This window comes from Desmodus rotundus, chromosome 1, assembly GCF_022682495.2.
Source record: "Desmodus rotundus isolate HL8 chromosome 1, HLdesRot8A.1, whole genome shotgun sequence".
Classification (NCBI taxonomy): domain Eukaryota; kingdom Metazoa; phylum Chordata; class Mammalia; order Chiroptera; family Phyllostomidae; genus Desmodus; species Desmodus rotundus.
Window position 1 is genome coordinate 100,101,656 of NC_071387.1, and position 13,333 is coordinate 100,114,988.

At 54.4% G+C, this 13,333-nt stretch overlaps 1 protein-coding gene and 1 long non-coding RNA gene across 3 annotated transcripts; one reads left to right on the forward strand and one right to left on the reverse strand.

Moving 5' to 3' along the window:
* Positions 1 to 1,517: 1,517 nt before the first annotated feature.
* On the forward strand, positions 1,518 to 2,350 carry LOC128781383 (uncharacterized). Its single transcript, XR_008427338.2, has 3 exons — positions 1,518 to 1,607; positions 1,798 to 2,000; positions 2,247 to 2,350. It is a non-coding gene; the product is annotated as an uncharacterized lncRNA (long non-coding RNA).
* On the reverse strand, positions 2,346 to 4,601 carry ZG16B (zymogen granule protein 16B). 2 transcript variants are annotated; one of them, XM_024553429.2, is made up of 4 exons: positions 4,522 to 4,601; positions 4,348 to 4,430; positions 4,020 to 4,125; positions 2,346 to 2,818 (listed from the first exon to the last, which is right to left on the reverse strand). In XM_024553429.2, exons 2-4 carry the CDS (start codon positions 4,400 to 4,402, stop codon positions 2,476 to 2,478), a joined length of 504 nt encoding a protein of 167 aa, XP_024409197.2. In that variant the 5' UTR covers positions 4,403 to 4,430; positions 4,522 to 4,601; the 3' UTR covers positions 2,346 to 2,475. The 2 variants fall into 2 exon arrangements, with proteins under 2 accessions (XP_024409197.2, XP_053784401.1); XM_053928426.1 differs by lacking the exon at positions 4,522 to 4,601 and having other exon boundaries at positions 4,348 to 4,489.
* Between the last annotated feature and the right edge of the window lie 8,732 nt (positions 4,602 to 13,333).

Consider the following 13,333-nt stretch of genomic DNA (forward strand, 5'->3'; position numbering starts at 1 on the left):
TGGCAGGGCTGGGGACGAGGTGACTCGGATGAGTACCAACCGGCATGGCCAGGGCGACCCTGAATGTCCGTGTTGAATAAAGCTTCTGCACATACGTGACCCCGCGTGGTCCTTGCCACCAAAGGGAGTGGGCCTGGGCTCCCCCAAGCTCCCACACACGGTTCTAGCCCTGGACTCGGGCACTATGCGAGGACTGAGTCCTGAGAACAGGTGGGGCGTCTCAACCAACGCCTGACTCCGCGGTGCCAGGCAGAGCTTGTCAGGGAGGATGCGCTGGGTTTGCTGCGGTAACCATGGAGGAATCCCTGAGAACTGTTTCACAGATAAGAATTGGGCGACCGACCGTGCTTCACAATGAGTCTGCACAACAGCCCCTGAGCCGGTGCCATTGCCAGCTCCTCATCCCCCTCTTCTCCCTTCCCTTCCTCTTCCTTTCCCCTGTCGGCTCCCTCCTCCTCTCACCCTATCTGATCCCTACCACACGGTAATGGCTGCCGTGCCGGCTTTTCAAGTCAGCATCGTCCCATTTCTGACCATCTTTGTTGCCACACCAGGGGGTGTTAGGGAGCAGCATCCCCCACCCCTTCCACTTGCAGTTGTCAGCCCCAAGGAAGGTAAGCATCTGTGAAAGAGGTCCCGCATCCCTGTAGTATTGAAAACAGGTTTCCCTTTTTGCAAGCCAAGGGCAAGAAGTTAACTTTGCTACAGCACTGGCCCTGAAGCCTGGCAGAGCAGGATGAGGGGGGAGCGGCCTCTCCCGACCCAGGAAGACAAGGAGCTCCTGCAGAGACACCTCAAATACACTCGTCAAAGTTTTCTCATGCGTACTCTGTCAATGTCCGTGCTTTTCTTATTGACACATTAAAAGACAAGCCTGAAAACACCATAATTTGAAGTAGTGATGAGCGTATAGTTCACGATATCTGGGACAAATGTAACTAATATGACAAGGCCCCAGGCACTGTTTATGAGGTGAACAAGGTCACATTCGTACTTGAAGGGAAAACAAAATTTCAGTGAAAGACAATAAGGAGGTCATTTTTTCCTTACCCAAGTTCATGGATTCCCTGAATTTTCCCCACAGACTCTAGGTGAAGAACCACAGAGTGGCTCTCAACCAGAGTTTAAAATTAAAATCAAAGCAGAGAAAAAACACGTCAGCTATATCTCACACAGAGAGATGAGAATCAGTTGGGGAATCTTTGCCTTGGTCTGTGGTTCTGAACCCAGACCTTGCAGCCAGACCAGCCCCAGCTGGACCTTTTTCTGCCACGTACGCTGGGCGACCGAAGTCAAGCCACTGTGCTCTCCGTGCCTCGGTTTTTTCCTTTTGCATATGGCGATAATGGAAGTCTGTTCGCACGGGCTGCTGTGAGCAGGGAGCTCTGGTGGGATGGGGCCTGGCACTTGGCATGATCGCTGTTTGGCTGTCGCAGTTTGATAGATGAGTGTGTGCTCTGTGTCACAACATAAAATGTGTTTCTTCCTGCGGATCAGGGTCCAAAGTGTTTGGAAGCCTCGTCCCTGGAGGATCCTGGGACTCAGACCTTGGCAAGAGCTCGTGTGGGACCCAAGGCTTGGGAAAGAGGATACAAAGAACATGCAAGGTCTGGGGTCTGCATTAGTTTCTTGTTGCTGTTATAATAATTTACCAAACTTCAAGGAGCACTGTTCTTTTCTACTTCTGGCTCTTCCCTTTGCCTATGTTGATCTCTGTGCCTGGAATGACCTCCTCCCCACTGTTTCCACAGTTCTCACTCAGCCTTTAGGACTTAACTCAGACATTGCCTCCTCCAGGAAGGCTTCCCTGGAGCACCCTGCCACCGCACCTCTGGGAAAGTGCCTGTGCATGAAGCCCTGCATGTATCCCCATCAACACAGATGCCACAACCAACTGCCACCATCCGGTCTGCTTCTGCCATCATCCTCCATAGGGTGCCCTTCAGCAGAACAGCTGGACTCTTCTTTACAGCTCCAGCGGCCAGGAGAACCTGGCGTGGGTGAGGTCTTGGCAAATGAGTGCAGAGCGAGTGAATGAGGGAGTGAACGAGTGGCTTCCCTGAGGCCCCTTGCTTGCTCAGAGAAGCTTGGGACTGAGCCTGGGCCGCAGAGGCCAGCTAGCTGGGCTGGGGTTGGGGCAGCACCCTTGGAGCCCAGAATCCTAAACAATTGTGAGGTCGGCCCAGGGTCAGTCCTGCATCCTCAGGGAATGGGGTGTCAGACCCCCCTCTTGTCTCACCCTGCAGCACCCTGAAGCTCCCTCCATTCACTGAGTTCCAACCCAGGGGCCAGATCCCCCCCAATCTCTGAGGGCATCAGTCACACCCAAGAACCACACCTGGATGCACTGTTCCTGCAGAAGCTTTATTAGTTGGATTCTGATTCAGTGCCTGACGTGGCTGTCCTGGTGCCACCACCAGTCTGATGGCCTCAGCAGGGTGACCTACGCCCCCATCCCTGAGGATCCAGGAGCACTCAACCGCTTGTTATGTTTTGTGGTGGTTCACTGGACAACTGTGCTCGAGGATAATCCCAATGAAAACCGATGCCCGTGATGCCGAGGTGCCGATACTGGCCGAAGAGTCCCGTGACCACATTTCCCGGCTGGTTGGGGTAGACGACGAAGCCGCGGCCTTCTTCCTTCCCAAAAGTGGCCCAGCGCCCGAAGTCAGTGTATATGATCAGATACCGGAGGTAAAACTTATGCGAGCCGTACACCCCTATAATGTGTTCACCTGGCCACAGGGTGAATTCCTGGGCGTTCCCACCTGAGACGCCAAATGCTTTACTCCAGGAGGATCCATATTTCACCTGGATACTGAGAGAAAGTAGGAGATTTGAACACTTTGGATCCAGGCTGACTTGCCATTCTCCAGGTCCTCCATCCCCCACACCACTCCTCCCCTCAGCCACGGGCCAGGAGAGCAGCCCTGTCACTGCGGCACAAGCCCTTGAGCACAGGGCTTGGGGTTCCCAAGACAGGTATGCTGGTCTCAAAGCCCTGTACCGCCACTGTCGGGAAGCGGTCTTGGGCTTGTTACCCAGCCTCTCCAGGCCTCAGTTTCTTCATCTGCAGAGTGGGAGATTATTGGAAGCAGGCACTGAGCTCATCTGTAAGGAGAGCTCTGCACAGTGCCCGGTCCCCATGACCCTCAAGTGGTGCCAGCTGTCGTCCTTGCAGAGCAGGAGAGCTGCTCTCCAGCCAAGTTTGGGTTTTCTGAGCCCAAGTCACTCCAACAGATCAGGTTGCAGGCCTGAGACGCTGGTGACTTCTCACACTCACCTGGGGGAATTCCACTAGCTTTGCTCGCCTGAGCTCATCTGTGTCCTTCCTCCCATCTTGGTGCCTATCTCAGAGCCTCCTGCTCCACCGCCCCCTGCCCATGCTCTGTCCCCTTTGCTCTGGCCGCTTTGCCCTATTTCCCCTCCGCGGTCCCAGTCCTGTCCCGGTCCTGTCCCGGTCCCGGGGCTGCTTTAAGTGCAGATCAAAGGCTTACCCCAGACTTTGGGCAAGGACACCACCCTACCGTTAGGGAAATGGCCCTGGGCTTTCTGCCTCTACACACTTCTGGCTACTTGTGTTCAAGCAGTGGTCTGCTCTGACCCACGCTTCCTTTCCTCCTTGACCCTGCCCTTCTCCTGGTTTTTCCACCAGGCATTCTCAGACTGAAAGGCTGTTTTTGACTGAACTGAGTTTGGGTTGAAAGGAGAAAGTAGGGAGAAGCATCATCTATTCTCTTCTTTAGATCAACCCAGGAAGCAATGTCTGGACTTCCAGGTGCAGACAGAAAGAAGCGGGGCTGGTGTGCAGGACAGGGGGTAGCTGCAGGCAAGGAGCGGACGGAAAGGTGGTGGATGGCGGCTCCATGACTCCAGGGACTCAGTGGGTCTCAGAGAGCCAGCAGGAACCCAGGTAAGATGTTGGAGAAGAGGCGCTAAGCCCCCCCCTCCCCAAGTCCCCAGGACTGTGGCAGGAGTTGGGACACAGTGCGAGGGCTTCATGCCCTGCTCCTACTCACCTCTTTAATATGCCTATAAGACCCACAGACACTCGAATCCCAGTTATATCATTTTCATAGTCTGGAGAGGTACTGAAATACCAGCCTCCTCCATTCCCAAACATCTCTAGATGGATGAAACAATGAGTTAGGGGAGAGAAGAAAACCCATGGTAATACGTACGTTATCTCTGAGCAGATTTGGACAACGCCCCATGAGGCAGATGGGACAGTCCTGTGACTAGAGTTAGCCCAGGGCTGGGCCCAGACCCCCGGGGTGACCTCATTGGAGGAGGTGAGGGTAGCCACCAGAGGGATGGGCTGGAGGGAGGCAGACCCCCCAGACTTACGCCCTGCCCAGCAGGTGGTGCTCCAGAGGACGGCGAGGGTTAGCCACAGCAGCATGATTTCTGGCTGGTGAGTCCCAAGGCTCCTGGAGAGAGGGGACAGTCCACTAGACTCTCAGAGAGGGGCCCCGCCTGACCTTGCCAGGCCCCATCCATGGGAGGGCAGCGCCAACCTACCTGGCCAGAAAACTCTTGTCGCCCAATCCTGGCGCCCTCCACCTGGCCTTTTATATCCTCCCAGGCCCTGTGGGCCCCCATCCAGAAGGAAGGGGTGGAAGCCACCATGGGGACAGAAAAAGGAGCTGGTCGGTGGGGGCTCTTCCTGGGGGAATCCCCAGAGCCATCCTGGGGGAGGCTCCCGGACGTGCTCTTTGTTATCTTGGCCTCTGGTCCTACGCAAACAAAACAGGGCTGTGACAGGAGTTTTGCTGTCATCTCTGTCTCTCTTCTCAGCGCCTGAACTAGATCTTGACTTCAAAGGTGGGGAGAGTTTACTGACAGCCCTTCCTAGGTTGGCCAGACAGGATGCAACCCCACAGGGGCTGCAGGCCGAAGGCCCACAGAAGGCCTGTGGGGCCCAGGGCTCCTGTCTTGTGCACAACTGGGTTCAGGGCTTCGATCAGGTCTGGGTGGAGCCTGGTGTCCCGTGGGCTCTCAGGAGCCCAGGTCAAGCTCCCCGCCAACCCTCAGAGAGCAGGAGTGGACGACCCAGTTCTGCGTGTCTGGTGCAAGGTGGAAGAGGTACTCCAGGCACTGGCCTTCTAGGGTCTGTCACTGGGTATATGCCTGTGATTTTTCTTCTGGGAGCAGCTGGGGATGGACCAGACTTAATGGGATGTGGGGCACCATGACAGGAGGCACAGAGGATTGGGGACAGGTGAGCCTCCAGGCCAGTCCTTCTGAGGGTGCCTGGGGCTAGGCCAAGGGGTCAGACTGTTCGGAGGTAACAGGGTCTTCTTAAGGTTCTGGGGCCTCTGCTGGTGCCGTTGCCGCAAGTCCAGGCTTTCCGTGAGGCGCTGGAGCTGAGGCCGTCTGCAGGGCCTCCTCACTATTTTGAAAGAGCCATGGGGTCACAGTCATCAAAATAGGGGCTGACTATGGGCCTGGGTGCTGGAGCCCGATCAGGTCCAAGTCGTGTCTTCCGTTCTTACTCATCGAGTGATTTAGGGAGGTTACGTCACCTCTGTGCCTCGATTGTTTCATCTGATATATGTGGATAACAGTAGAACCTACTCACAAGATGTTATGGGAAGTCAACGAGATGCTTCTCCAGATGAGGGCCTGAACACCGAAGACGTTATGCCACGCAGGCAGGTATGCAAGGTTTTGCTTTGCGGCTTCCTTTGAAATCACAGATTAGAAACAGCAGACTTGTACTTTTAGAGGTGACCGGTTAAATAAATGACGGTGCCACCTACACAGTGGAATACTACACGGGTGCGAAGAGGGAGCAGAGCGCTCCCGCTGTGCTGACACATTGCCCGAGGACACAGGCCGGTGGGGACTCAAGGGTTCAGAATGTCCCTATTTGGTCACATGGAAAAACAGCACGGCCTTGTGTGTGCAGAGACAGACTTGCTCTGGGAGTACTGGCTCACCAGGCGCTGAGAACACAGGTTTCGTTGGGATGACAACTGGGGAGGGCTGGAGGGTGGGGTGGAAGCCCTGTTCAGCTGGCACCTCCATGACAAACCCCAGGTTCCTAGGACAGGGGTCAGTTACTATGGCCTGTAGCCGAATCCGGCCTTCTGCCTGTTTCTGCACAGCCTGTGAGCTAAGAACACTTTTTACATGTCTAAATGGTTAGAAAAAATTCACAAGAAGAATAGTATCTCGTGACACACGGGCCTTCCAGGAAATGTCAGTGCCATCACCCGTCAATGCGGCGCCATCGGCACACAGCCCCAACTCTCATTTGCATGTAGTAGGGGCTGCTTTCAACCACAGGCAGAGCTGAGTCCTTGCGACAAAGACTTTCAGACTTCGAAAACCTAGACAAGGCCCTTCACCCACAAAGTCAGGGGACCCTGGTGATCCCTGTGTTTCCTGCTCTGGAACAATCACAGCCCTGCCCATGGTACTGGCCACGTGTGTCACCAGTGCGGGGCAGTGGGGGATTCCATTTAAGAACCACCCTTTTGGGGAGGCCGGAGCAGAGAGGTGCTCTATCCTGAAAGCTGCGCCCTTTCCTCTGGCCCTGGCCTGGTATCCCTGGAGAGGATCCTCGGGGCTCAGGCCCTCTCACACCAGGCCCACAGCAGGAACTTCCTGCTGGAAGGGGGCAGAAGGGGCCTGAGATCTCACAAGCACAGTTCTGGTGGCAGGGGCTGGAGGCCACATGAAGGGGCTTGTGTTCCTGCCGAAGCCCAGCCCGAGGGGACTCTTGGGAGTTCTGATGACGATTCGGGCGTCTTTTTCCCAGCTGCAGGTGGCAGGGTTTGGCGCCCAGAGAAGGGTCTGTCTGGGCCCAGGAAGCACTACCTGGGGTGGGAGTTGGAGGAAGAGACAGTTTCTGGCATGAACAAAGAGGGAATGACAGAAGTTGCTTGAACGTACACACGAGGTGCATTTTCTCAGAGCCACGAGCATCGTTACGACAGATGCACGTGTGCACACACGCACTCACGCGGATGCACCCTACACACGCACTCGTGCCCACTACTCCCATGCATAGGAGCTTGCACACGCTCCACACACACACCCCTACACTCGTGCAGACCTGTGTAGGTGGCACTGATCCTGGAGAAGACCCACCCCCTTGTCTCCCCTGGCCCGGTGCTGGCCCTGAGTCTGAGAAAGACTCAACACAGGTCCTTTGTCCCTCAAGATCAGGGCTCCCCACAAGGGGATTTACTGGGCATTTACGAGGCCATAATCCCCTGTGTGGGCGTGCCCCAGAGCTCCCTGCCAGGAGCCCAGAACAAAGGGGCCTTCTCCTAACAGGGCTGGCTTTCCTGGTCTCCTGCCTTCTGAGTTTGCGGCTTGGGAAGCCTGAGGCACAGCAGATAAAAGGGACTCCATCCCCCACCCACTCCGCTGGTCCAGCCTCCCTCCCATCCCGTGCAGGAAGCCCCCAACCCCCTCCTTGGAGGTTGGAACTTTTGTCCCTGGCTTGGGTCCTGGGTCTTGAGGGTAAGCCTGGCCTGGCCTGGGAAAAGGTAGGGGAGCTGGCACCTCCACGTGGCCTCCTCTCATTCCTGGGGCCCCAGGAAAAAGAGGGAAGAGACTGCTGGGAAAGAGAGGGGAAATGACCTTTGTGGCCTTTGTGGCTTGCCCTTGAGTGGCTGCTGCCAAGCTGGAAGGCCCACCCTAAGGGGAGCAATTCAGCTTTGCATTTCTGAAATTCTCAATGTTCCCCACTTATTTATTAACTCATGCATTCCAATTCTTTATTGGACACAAAGCAATAAGCTAAGAATCTACCTCCACTTTTCCCCAGAGAAAGTCAATACTTTTCTTGGAAAACCAAGACACCCAACCACACATGTGTCTAATCTTTTATGTAATCACAGTTCCATTAGTGCAAGTGTGGAAAATAAAACGAACTCTACCCGAGTGTCATGCTGAGGAGATGCAGATTCCACTCCCCCAAGGTTGCCCTGGCGCGTGTACTTGTTACCCGGTGCGTTAGCTCACGCTGCCGTGACAAATACTGTAAACTGAAGGGCTTAAGTAACAGGCTGTATCCCACCTGAGGTCTCTACAACAACCCCCCCCCAGCACCACTGGGCCCCGCCCCCCCCCCCCACCTCTCTGCTCAGAGAGGCTTCGCCACATCATCTCCTCCATTGTTTTCTAGAGTTTGAAGGTGTCTTGGAGAACCGGCCTCGGCCCTGACCCACACCCTAGCCACCCTTCCGTTTGCCTGTCCTTGAATCCGCCTTTCCAAGCAGATTTTTGGAACTACGTTCAAATAAAACTATGGTATTTCCAGACGATAGGGTTCAGGACATTTTTCTACTTTTTTCTCCATTCCTTTTAGTATTGCTTCAATTTTATTTTATTTTTTTTTACAAGACTGTACCAATTTTACAAGAACAGTGTAATTACTCTTTTAAAAGCTGAAATGCCCTGGCTGCGCTGCTCGGTTGGTTGGAGCGCCGTCCCACAACCCGAAAGTTTGTGGGTTTGATTCCTGGTCAAGGCACATGCCTAGGTTTCAGGTTTGACTCCCAGTCGGGGTGTGTACAAGAGCCAACCAATCGATGTTTCTCAGTCTCTCTCTCATCAATAAATACAGCCTTGGGTGAGGATTAAAAAAACCTGAAATGCATTTTTTAACCTACAAGTTCACAAAGGATATAGAAGTGGAAGTCCTCAGTGTCGGGAACACTTTGGGAAATGGGTCTCTCTTATTTTGCTAGGGGAGTGTGCTGGAGGCCTTCTCATGGCTTAAAAGCCTTAAAAACATGAAGCCTACTTGACTAAAGCACTACACCCATGGAAAAGTTATCCCGAGGTCTGGTTAGAAAGACGCGCCAAGATTTATAAGCAAAGGTTCGCACGGAGTTGTTGTTTTTGATGGCACTTGCCAACAGCCCAAGTGTCGAGCACCAAGAGATGGCTCGAAAGTTCCATCCTGGTGATTTTCAAAATTACTTCTTATGCTCCTTTCTAACCAGGATGCAGTGCTTTTGTAATTACCAGATGATAAAAGTACTGCAGATTTATAACTTTTATAAAGTTATTTTGACTTTGTAAAGAAGTCTGATTCTGAAATGACAGAACCATTTCTCCCATTCTCTCTCTCTCCTCCTCTCTCAATTGAGTCTAGAGAGAGGGAAAGGGAGGGAGAGAGAAGGAGAGAAACACTGATGTGAGAGAGAAACATCAGTCAGTTGCCTCTTGCACGTGCCCTGATTGGGGACCGAACCCACAACCTAGGCATGTGCCCTGACTGGTAATCGAACCTGCAACCTTTTGGTTTTTAGGACGTCACCCAACCAACTGAGACACACCGGCCAAGGCTCTCCCATTATCTTAAACAGTTGTCAGGGCAGCTGCATGATCAGACTAAGAAGGACATGGTGTGTGCAAACTCTTCTTCAAGTCAAATCTAATCCACTTCTCACATTGATAGGAAAACAAGCCTCTTTTGCAGGTAGATGATCTGGGTTTGAGGCTTTGGGACTAGTCATAGACTGAGAAAGGAAAGACCTCCAGCAGGTGGAGAAAAAGGGAGACACTAGTGAAGCAGGACTCTGAAGAGCAAGGCTGCTCAGCCTGGAGACTGAGAATATGAGTGATGGGAACCAGGAGGCAGGGGGGCAGGGTCATCACGACATAGATTGGAAATAAGCATTGCTTCAGTCACCTTAAGTTACCTGCATTTTTACATACTTGCTTTACTTAGTAAACATCCAATGAAGACCCAGGACCCCGTTCCACTTCCTAACCTGGAGATAGAGCACATGGACCCTAGGCAGTGCGGCCTCACTGCTGCCCTCACTAGCGCCCCCTCCTGTTGGATGGGGCACATGCCAGGGACAGGTGCTGAAAGGGATGCGGTTTTTACCGTAGAAGAATCCACCTGGGAAGATGGAGGATGTCTGATCCAGGGTTCTACAAGAAAGAGGTACCAAGGAAGTCGCCAAGATCCAGCTTGGCCCTGGAGACCATGGGGCAGCATCTCACAAGTCCATTATGAACTTCCTCCAGAACCAGGGTTCCGTGGAGCAGTAAGTTTGTGGAATGTTTCCTCTTACAGATTCCTGATGCACTGGAGTATATCAGAGTCGCCAGAAAGTCCCGCAACAAAAATACCAGTTTAACTTTTTCAAAAGTCTGTGATCATAGAATTCTTTTACAAATAAAGTCCACTAATATATCTTGGAAACAACGTTCCATGAAACATGGAACTTGGAAATAACGTTCCGTTGAAACCACTGCTGGAGAGGATCCGTGGGGGAGGGGAAGGGCTGGGCCGTCCTAGGATCGGTCTGGAGGAGGGGGAGTAAGATGGTCCCCCATCTTGGCGCTGTTCGTGCCGGGGCCTCGGGAGCCAGGAGCCCCCTCCTCTCACGGCGCTGCGGGCTGGGCGCAGACGACGGTAATGACGGTAGCAGCTAGCGCACGCGTAGTGCTCACTCTGTGCCCGTGTAGATGCGAGTGTGCGCTTGATGTGTTAACTCGTTTCTTTCCCACAGCACTCTACAGTGTGGGTACACATTTTTGGATATGAAAACCTAGGTTGAACTCTCATTCATTGCTGGTGGAAACACAAAATTGGTACAGCCACTTTGGAAGACAGATGGGTCTCCCAGGCTGCTGTAAGTCTAAATCCAGATAATGCCCTCAGGGCCACCCACCGGGGCTTCCCATAGCCTGAGGGAGCTGTTTCTTCACATAAGAGCCCTAGAGTAAAAAGGGACAGACCCACTCAGCTCTGAGGTTCCCCAGAGGGAGAGAGTGCCACTGCAGGGTGGGGAAGGCGGGGAAAGCCGGCTGCAGCCCACTTCTCCGGTGGGGGTGGGGGTGGGGGTGGGGCGGAAGTGAACAATAGAAGGGTCCCAGGAATTGCACCTGGAGCAGGAAGCAGCCAGACCAAGGGCAGCACCAGTGGTGTCTCCTGTTCTGGCTCTGTCCCCAGGAGCTCATCGGTGTTGCCTTGGGACCTTCCTCCCAGGGCGGGGAGGGGTTGCTGTCCAAAACTGCAGAGCAGCCTCAGAGGGGCAGAGCCCTGTGCTCCCAGGTGTGTGGAAACCGCCCCCTACCAGAAGGGTCAGGGGAGATGAGGCCTTCGGAGGCCATCCTGGACTTTGTCCAGGGGGCACCCCAGGAGTCCTCCTAGAGCCAGAAGCAGTCCCCCTGGCCTGCGCTGCTCAGCAGAGGGGCCCAGAGAACCCACCCACCCAGGTCATCTCCCCTTTCCCAGTTAGGGCAGCCCTGCGGCCAGCATGCCCTAGGAACCTGGAGGAAAGGTAAAGTATCAATATTTCTTGATTTGGTTCATTTATTTGTGGACTGGCTGTTGCCCCAGTGAGGAGGTGGTGTTACTGCAGGCAGGCTGGCAGGCCCAGATCTGTCTGGGTCACTCAGGAGCCATGAGCTCCAGGAAGAGGGGATTACACTTCCCACCCCACTTCACAGCAAGGCCTGCATGGGGCCTGGGGCTCCTATTTTGGGTCCCATGTCCCCACGGGCCCTGGGTGGCCCAGTCAGCTGTCCTGCTCTACTTCCTCAGCCATGCCTTGGGTGCCCTCACCCAGTGCTGCCACTGGGCTGGGCCTGTCTTCCTGGTGTTGACTCTGGTGCTCCTGGGCCCAGAGCCTGCTGGCCCCACAGGCTCCCCAGCCAGGCCAGGACCCAGGTTCCAGTGCTGCTCCCTGGAAAGGGATCAGAGCAGGACTGTAACCCCATCCTGGACGGGCAGAGCACCTGTGGGCTGGGCCTGAGCACACAGGGCTGGGTACATGACCGGGTCCTGCTGCCCACCTCCCAGGACCTTCCACCTCCCTCCTGCTTCCTAACCCCAGGGGCTTATTCTGGCCCCATGGGGAGCTTCCTGGTCTCCCCAGGACCTTGAGGATCTCTACCATGAACCTCACACTCCCCCTCCTTCAGGTAGGGGAGTGTGGTCACCCAGGACCACTGGGCAGGTGAAGATTCCCATTCGGACACACCAGGGAGTTGTGTGTTGTCAGGTGGACACCACTAGGGGGCTCGCTTTCTCCACCCTTCTCTGGTCCTCAGGTTCCCTAGGAACCCCAGCCCTCTCCCCCTTCCACATGGTGTCAGGTCCCTGTTGCCTGGCCGGTCTGATGGGAGCTCTCCCAGACAGGCTGGGCCAGCCCTGCCATTTCATGGCTGGAAGCTGGAGGATGTAGCTGCATCTGGACCTTGAGCCTGTTGCGTAGTCCTGACTCCCTCACTGCCAGCGTTTCTGGTTGTCCTTTTCCTCGCAATTTAATGTTAACACAATTTCTTGAATCTGTTCCATGTCACAGCCTGAAGCCTGATGACTTTCTGTTCCGATCGCTTTCTGGTCCTGCCACACTGTCACCTTTAATCTCTTTTCAGGTCCCCCTGGATAGGTTTCACTGTTTTTGTATTCGGAATCTTCAGTTTTCTGAGTTTGCACACTGGACTTGCAGGCTTACGTAACGTGTTTCTTTCCTATCGCTGCTGTAGCACATCAGCACATACTTAGGGGCCTGGGACAACAGAAGTTTACTGTGTTACAGTTTGGGGGCTAGAATTCTGCCAAGTATGTCACTGAGCTGCAGTGAAGGTGTCAGCAGGGCTGCGTTCCCTTCTGGAGGCTCTAGAGCCCAGTGCCTCACCGTCTTCAGCTCCCAGAGGCTGCCCTCGGTCCTTGGCTTGTGGGCCTTCCTCTGTGTTCGAAGCCAGCAATGGTGGGCTGCGTCCTTGTCATACACGTCACTTGGACTTCCCCTTCTGACTCGTCCTTCCAGTTTTAAGGACACTTGTGACTACATGGGGCTCACCTGGATAATCCAGGAAAACCTCTCCATCTCACGCCCTTGATTTAATCACAGTGACAGAATCCCCGGGGATCAGAAGCACCCACACCCAACATCCTTGTCTTCCAGGGCTGCCACACTGGGCCACACCCCCTGCAGTTTCTCAGAGGGCCCCAGAGGGACTGGGCCTCAGGTACCCACGTGCTAACCTCCTCTTTCAGGCAAACGTCACTGGGTTAGTCTCTCTCTGCCTTGGTTTCCCCACTCCTGACTGGGGCTTCTTGGTATCACCTCACGGATAAACCACCTGCACCCAGTCCTGCTCCCAGGTCAGCCTCTCAGAGACCACAGTAAGACCAGAGCACCTGGCACCTGTGTGTCAGGGCCACTAGCATGAGCACTTGGGGGCCAGGGGCACTTCCTCCATAGCGCCCCCACTCCAGTCTTCCTAGTCCCCAGGGCCCCTGGTGCTACTAAAGTCCTTCACAAATTTTCTCTCTGATTAAACTAACCCGAGAGGGTTCTGTTGTTTGCAACCCAAACCTGTAATAGTACAGATGGGTGCA

What these genes read in the sequence shown, in the direction of transcription:
- ZG16B (XM_024553429.2), bottom strand. Translation starts at nt 4,402, where the DNA reads ATGCTGCTGTGGCTAACCCTCGCCGTCCTCTGGAGCACCACCTGCTGG. An exon ending in CACCACCTGCTGGGCAGGGC is followed by an intron (nt 4,126 to 4,347) that starts GTAAGTCTGGGG and finishes TCATCCATCTAG; the next exon opens with AGATGTTTGGGAATGGAGGA. An exon ending in CTTATAGGCATATTAAAGAG is followed by an intron (nt 2,819 to 4,019) that starts GTGAGTAGGAGC and finishes ACTTTCTCTCAG; the next exon opens with TATCCAGGTGAAATATGGAT.